At 35.4% G+C, this 6,000-nt stretch overlaps 1 protein-coding gene across 2 annotated transcripts in view; it reads left to right on the top strand.

Annotated features, from left to right (window-relative positions):
* The first annotated feature begins 998 nt into the window (after positions 1–998).
* trim37 (tripartite motif containing 37) overlaps positions 999–6,000 on the top strand; it is a 28,286-nt gene continuing 23,284 nt past the window's right edge. Inside the window, exons 1-6 of one of the 2 annotated variants that reach the window (XM_004076825.4) lie at positions 999–1,222; positions 3,751–3,822; positions 3,937–4,038; positions 4,790–4,830; positions 5,626–5,742; positions 5,898–5,985. In XM_004076825.4, the coding sequence (XP_004076873.1) occupies positions 3,802–3,822; positions 3,937–4,038; positions 4,790–4,830; positions 5,626–5,742; positions 5,898–5,985 (369 nt within the window). In that variant the 5' untranslated portion in view covers positions 999–1,222; positions 3,751–3,801. Of the gene's footprint in view, positions 1,223–3,750; positions 3,823–3,936; positions 4,039–4,789; positions 4,831–5,625; positions 5,743–5,897; positions 5,986–6,000 lie in introns of those variants that run through there. The other variant, XM_011483905.3, reaches the window with a different exon arrangement.

Raw genomic sequence — 6,000 nt, 5'->3', positions numbered from 1 at the left:
GTGAAGAAGCGTTCACTTCTGCAGTACACCCTGCACCGCTCATTTGAATATGTCTCTGTGTGTCCTATCCAACTTCAGACTCTTTGCATAAAACAACAATGGAGCTATGCTGCAAATTCACAGCACTGGTGTGTGCACGTGTGTGTGAATATGTGTGTGTCATTGTGTAAGTTTTTTGGAAATAAAAAGGCTGAGTGGAGCCATCCTGAGGGTGCTTTGGATAAGAAGATGACACAGATGTTTTTACTGTGTTTCTCCCCACAGATCAATGATTTTATGTAATAAAAAAATCCAAATAAGCATTTTTTAACTGCTAATCATATTTACCTTCCCCGCATAATGATGAGAAGCAAATAAAATTCTAAACAAAAGCAAAAAACTACCAATTCAATTGTTTTTTTAACGTTTCATTAGATGTTGCATGTTTTGTTAGGAATAACAGGGTAAAAAAAGACTCCTCTACAGCATAATAAACTGTTTCAATGTGGCATGTTTAATTGTTTTTACCACCTGACACTGTTCTATTTTTTTTATTTAAGTGTAAAGAAATATACTTTTTGTTTCCAAAATACTGATTCTTTTATTATAATTTTGTCCTGTTTTGTTCACAACAATAAAAAATTTGGGGTTAAGAAAATGTAACATTTTTCTATTGTAGACTAACAAATTTTGTTACTTTATAAGTTTGTTTCACGGTTTTCCACACATTTTACATTTAGTTCCTGAGAATACTAACATAGTTTATATTTAAAGGCATAAACGTGTATTTTAATTGGTTTATTTTATTTTAAATGTTTTAAACATATTTAATGGCCTTTTAAATTAGCATAACATGAATTAATTTTAATTTGAATATATATATATATTTTTAATTTTGTCAGTATGACTGATGAAGGCTTAGTTTCTGGTAGTAGTCCAGAAATTCCAGTAGTTGGCGCTAGGGGTTAGTTTCAAACAGCAAAAAATAGATCGGCGAAGAAGACAAACGGCGCCATCTGATTGGTTATTGCTAGGGGACAGACTGCCTTGGATGCTCCGCTGCGGTATCATCTTCAGTTTGGGGCAAAAAGCAGTTTCTTTAGATCACAAACGAATGTAAATCCGTTGACGCGTGTGAATGTTTGCTAATTTTGTTCGTATGTGGAGAAACCTGTAGAGACAACGTAAAATGACTCAGCTGTTTCAAACGCCTGGCTTTTAGGTGTGACAGCTCCCCAGAGAGGTAAGAGTCCCTCTGTGAGAAAAAGCTAGCCTCTCTCTGCTGTGTGTTTGCGCGTGCGCCTCACGTCGTGTATTTTGTTTTTAATCCTGGGCTTCTCTGGAATCGATTGTGTTCACGTCACTTTTGCTGCAAGTCTTTTTATCCTGCTTCCAGCGGATTATTGATCCGTGGGTTTGCTAATTCTGCCTCTCACACAGTTTTTGATTCTGTCGGTGATATTTTCTCAGCAGAAATATCACGTGGCAGAGGAAAACAAGATGTTTTTTATAGTTTATTAGCATAAACTCTGCACTTATGGTAGCGAAATTGTTTAACAACATGTTCACATTGCTGTATTTTTTCCCTAGTATCTTTACAGTCTAATAAAGGGATATATTAATTATTAAAAATATAATTTAATAAATATGAGGTCATGTGAGGTGTTGCACTCCTCCAAATAACTTATATTTTTGTATATCTAATAGCTCTAATAGCTCTCTTTTCATAGCTTTAACTCAATCGGTTGTTCCCATTAGAAGTGTTTGATTTTACCAGATTTTTAAGAAAGAAAGAAAAAATCCTTTCTAAACTATACTAATCAAATATGTAAGTAAATTCCTGGTCAGTTCTTATTAGATTTTCTACATTTTAATTTTATATGCTTTAATTTAAGTTCCAGACTTGTCCATAGTTATAGTGACATGAATAGAAGTCATCCAAACTGTTCGTGAGGAAATGAGACTTTTTTGCACAAGGGAATATTTCAAAATCATCAAATACAAACGAAACTAAGTGCTTCACGTTTTTTTTTCTTAAGCCATTATCCTTGTTGCATTTTTTTCTATATTTGATCATTTTGCTGCCAACTCTTTACAGTTTTTGTGTAGTTAAATGTTTTTCCTACTTAAACATAACCATGGTTTCCCAGTAAACCAACAAAGCTGTGGGTCAGGTGGTATTTGAACTCTATAACTCTGCATTAAATAAGCTGAGTCGGTTTGAACCCTGTGCTTGTAGTTGTTCATATCTCCAGTCTGCTTTTCTCACTATTACCTGTGAACAGGTTTGTCTAGGTTTAAACCTCTCTCAGGCTTTGTTCAATTCAATTCAATCCAATTTTATTCATATAGCCCAGCATTTCAACAAAACTCGTATAATAAATAGGAAATAATAAAAAAACATGAAATCGTAGAATTCAATAGGCAATCGCTAAACTAAACAGACTAAACTAAACTGGGCATCCTTGCCTTAGACCCTCCTTCTCGGAAAGAAAAATTTCCAGAAAAAAAACCGAAGAAACCTCAGGGGTGTCCACATTAAGGAGCGATCCTCCCCCAGGACGGACAGGCGATGTACCAGAACTCTTAGAGAAGAATTGCCTAATCTAACTCTATAACTACATGTTTAAATAGTGCAGCAGATGAGCTTCATCCAGATGGACTTCAGGCCTCATTTGAAAGCTATGAGAGCGATTAAAAAAAAAACAAAAAAAATACCCAACAACCTCAGAACTTGATTTTGGAATAGAAAGTAGAAAAAAAACATCAAATTTAAACAAATCTAACGAGATTGTGAAACAAGATTGAGACAGATAAAAGAATGTCATACATAAAAGAAAACTAAAAAGTAAATGTGAAATGTTTCAAACTTTAGTTATTTCATTTAACCAGCTTTGCCTTATTATTTTTCTAATATCTTTCAAACATAAACTGAAGATGTCTGTAAGTAAAGATGTTAAATGTTTTTTTTTAATGTCTTTTTATGGTGAAGTGTATTTCCAATAACCTGTTGCGTTGTTTTTCTACGGCCCCCACACTTTGACTACACTTTATGATGGTTATAGAATTTTGACCCGATTCTAGTTGACGAGTGATTGATTCACACAAGGATTCTTACCTGCTTTATGGTGGCGTTTTTGTTTGCATTCATAAAATAATTGACATTACAGCTTATTTTTTTCATATTACAAGAAAATAACTGGCTTTATGTCTTCACAACTTCTTTTTTCATTCATCAGTAAAACGGCAAATTGTGTATACTTGTATTTGATTCATAATTCTACACATGCAAACATTTAATCTCCCATTCATTTAGTCTAAGACTGATTAATTTAAAGGGATTACGAAAACTGTATTGATATACTTAAACCGAACACAAGTGGAATTTTTGGAACCAAAAAGCAGGATTATTTCAATAAAAACTAACATTAAAATGTATTATTTTTCAAGAAATGATCAAGCAATTGATTTAAACAAAAAAATGGTTCCATAAATTTGATGAATCAATATTGTTTAATTAGCACCATTCTCTATTAAACAGAGCCCTCATCATGTTAAAGAATTATTATTTCAATGTTGACTAAAATAATCCCGATTAAGATTTAAAAGCGTCAAATGGGTCAAAAAGTTTTGTTCTTTACGTGCAAATTAGACGGCATTGAAGCATACATTCTGTTGTTTTTGCCTTAAAGCTTTAGTTTGGGGATATGTCGGTTTTTAACTGTCTTAAAGATATTTTAAGTGTACCTCCATGTGTGTTTTTCTCTCCAGGCTTTTTTTTTTTCTAGCTTTTGCTTAAAGAAAATCCTAAAACTGGATGAAATGGATGAACAAAGTGTTGAGGTAAGTAAACAGTGTTATTTTTTTTGTTTTAACTCGTTTCCGTCCCTCTCACACGCAGTCCGTGTGTTTTTGCCGCTGTGGTTTGGGTGGTAAATGTGCGTGTCTTTCCCACAGAGCATTGCAGAGGTGTTCCGCTGCTTCATCTGCATGGAGAAGCTCCGGGATGCTCGCCTCTGTCCACACTGCTCCAAACTCTGCTGCTTCAGCTGCATCCGAGTGAGTGTTTTCCATCCAACACAAACCTGGCTGTGCTGGACACTCGTCACTGGAACATTTTATATTACTCAATTAATGTGTTAGAATTTAAAGGGTCTGAAGAAACAAAAAGTGTGAAAGCTGCTAAACTTGAATAGCTTGAAACTAGGCCTTTACAATAGATTGCAAATTTATCGTTATCCCGATATCAAGTTGTGCAAAACGCATATCACAACTTCAATACTTGGAGATTTTGTCTTTGGTGGAGGAATAAAGGATTGAAGTGGACGGTGGACGGCTGCAGGGACACTGATGACTTCACAATCGGATTGCAGAGATCCTGCAAGCCACCCAACAAGAAATAAAACATGAATAAATCGCTAATCAAACAAAGGAGCTTCCAGACATTTGTAACACTAACAATAAACATTCAGCTCACCTGTTCAACTATGTTTAGTTGGTCTGCTCTGCTGCTGCGTGGCGTTCACTTGCTGCACTGTTTGCTTACTTCGCATTTTCTTCTCTCGTAAATTTACGACTAAATTTCGTAATTTGACTTTTTGTTTTTTTGGTGGCCATAAAACGCTGTTGTAGCGCCAGAACAGTCTTCTACTGCAATTAAATGTATTTGCTCTTCTGTTAATTGGGGAGATGGGAAAAGGTTTGGAAAATCAAAGAACATTTTTAGCTAAACTCGTAAGGTCTTAGAAGGATTTTTTTGTCCCAAAACGTGAAGATTACCGGTATGTTTAAGCTGAAATGTGTTTTACAGAGATGGCTGACAGAGCAGAGAGCGCAGTGTCCTCACTGTCGGTAAGATTCATATTCCATCACTTAAAAGTTAAAGCCCCTTTCTAGTGAAAATTGTGTTTTTGATGTTTTTAACATTTTTCTCATGATGGCGGACATGTATAAAGAAAATTTGGATTAAAACTACGTTTCTAAGTATTTCTTTATTCAAATTGTAGTGAATGAGTGGCAGATGAAAAAACGCAGTTGGAAAAAAAGCTTGTAGTTGGTAAATACAAACTACACTTGGCAAGCCACAAGCTCCCTGCTCCGCTCCATTCTGATGCATCCATTTGTGGACAAATAGATTCATGTACGTCTTTGTTTTCCTCTCATGGACAGCCTCTCTATTATTCGCCATTTTTGTTGCATCGCTGATGCTAGCTTGTGGTTGTGAGGGCTTTAAGCTAGCGAGAGAGCGTGTAAAATGAATGATCATGTAAAATAAGCGCAGGCTAACTATGTCCTAGAAAACGACAGATTTTTTATGATTTTTGCCTAAAAACGGCATAATCATAATTAAAAGACCACTAAAAAGGCTTCTACAATAGATCAAAAGATGATCGGAGTGGGACTTTAAAGAAATAAATATTATTGTAGGGACTAACTAAATATTTTTTAGTGAAATTTGAATCATATTTATTTTTCTTGTATTTGAAAGACTTTGAGTATTTATTGTAGTTACTATTTTGTTTAAATCCTCAGTTCATGAACTCCTCTAAAGTTCATCCTTTTTTTAAAAAGTTTAGACAAATTCAACTGATGCATGCTGTAGATCAGTCATTGGGGTTTGTAATGCAATGATTTTGGTGCATTTAGAGCTCCGCTGCAGCTGAGGGAGCTGGTGAACTGTCGCTGGGCAGAAGAAGTCACCCAGCAGCTGGACACCCTGCAGCTCTGCAGCCTCACCAAGCATGAGGACAATGACAAAGACAAGTAAGCAGCTCAGAAGTCCTCAAAGGTTTTGGTCTCGGTTCCACCTTAATGCTCACAACACATTGTGATTAGACACCCTCATAGGGGTTTATTGTTTTTATATTATCCACAAAACTGTAGACTATCTGATTGTAATAGTTTGTTTGTCTGTGCAGATGTGAGAACCACCACGAGAAGCTGAGTGTGTTTTGTTGGACTTGTAAGAAATGCATCTGTCATCAATGTGCTCTTTGGGGAGGCATGGTAAAGTCTTTGCAG

The sequence above is a fragment of the Oryzias latipes genome, chromosome 14 (genome assembly GCF_002234675.1).
Source record: "Oryzias latipes chromosome 14, ASM223467v1".
NCBI lineage: Eukaryota > Metazoa > Chordata > Actinopteri > Beloniformes > Adrianichthyidae > Oryzias > Oryzias latipes.
The sequence above is the reverse complement of the archived record's forward strand: the minus strand, read 5'-3'. Positions and strand labels throughout refer to the sequence as shown.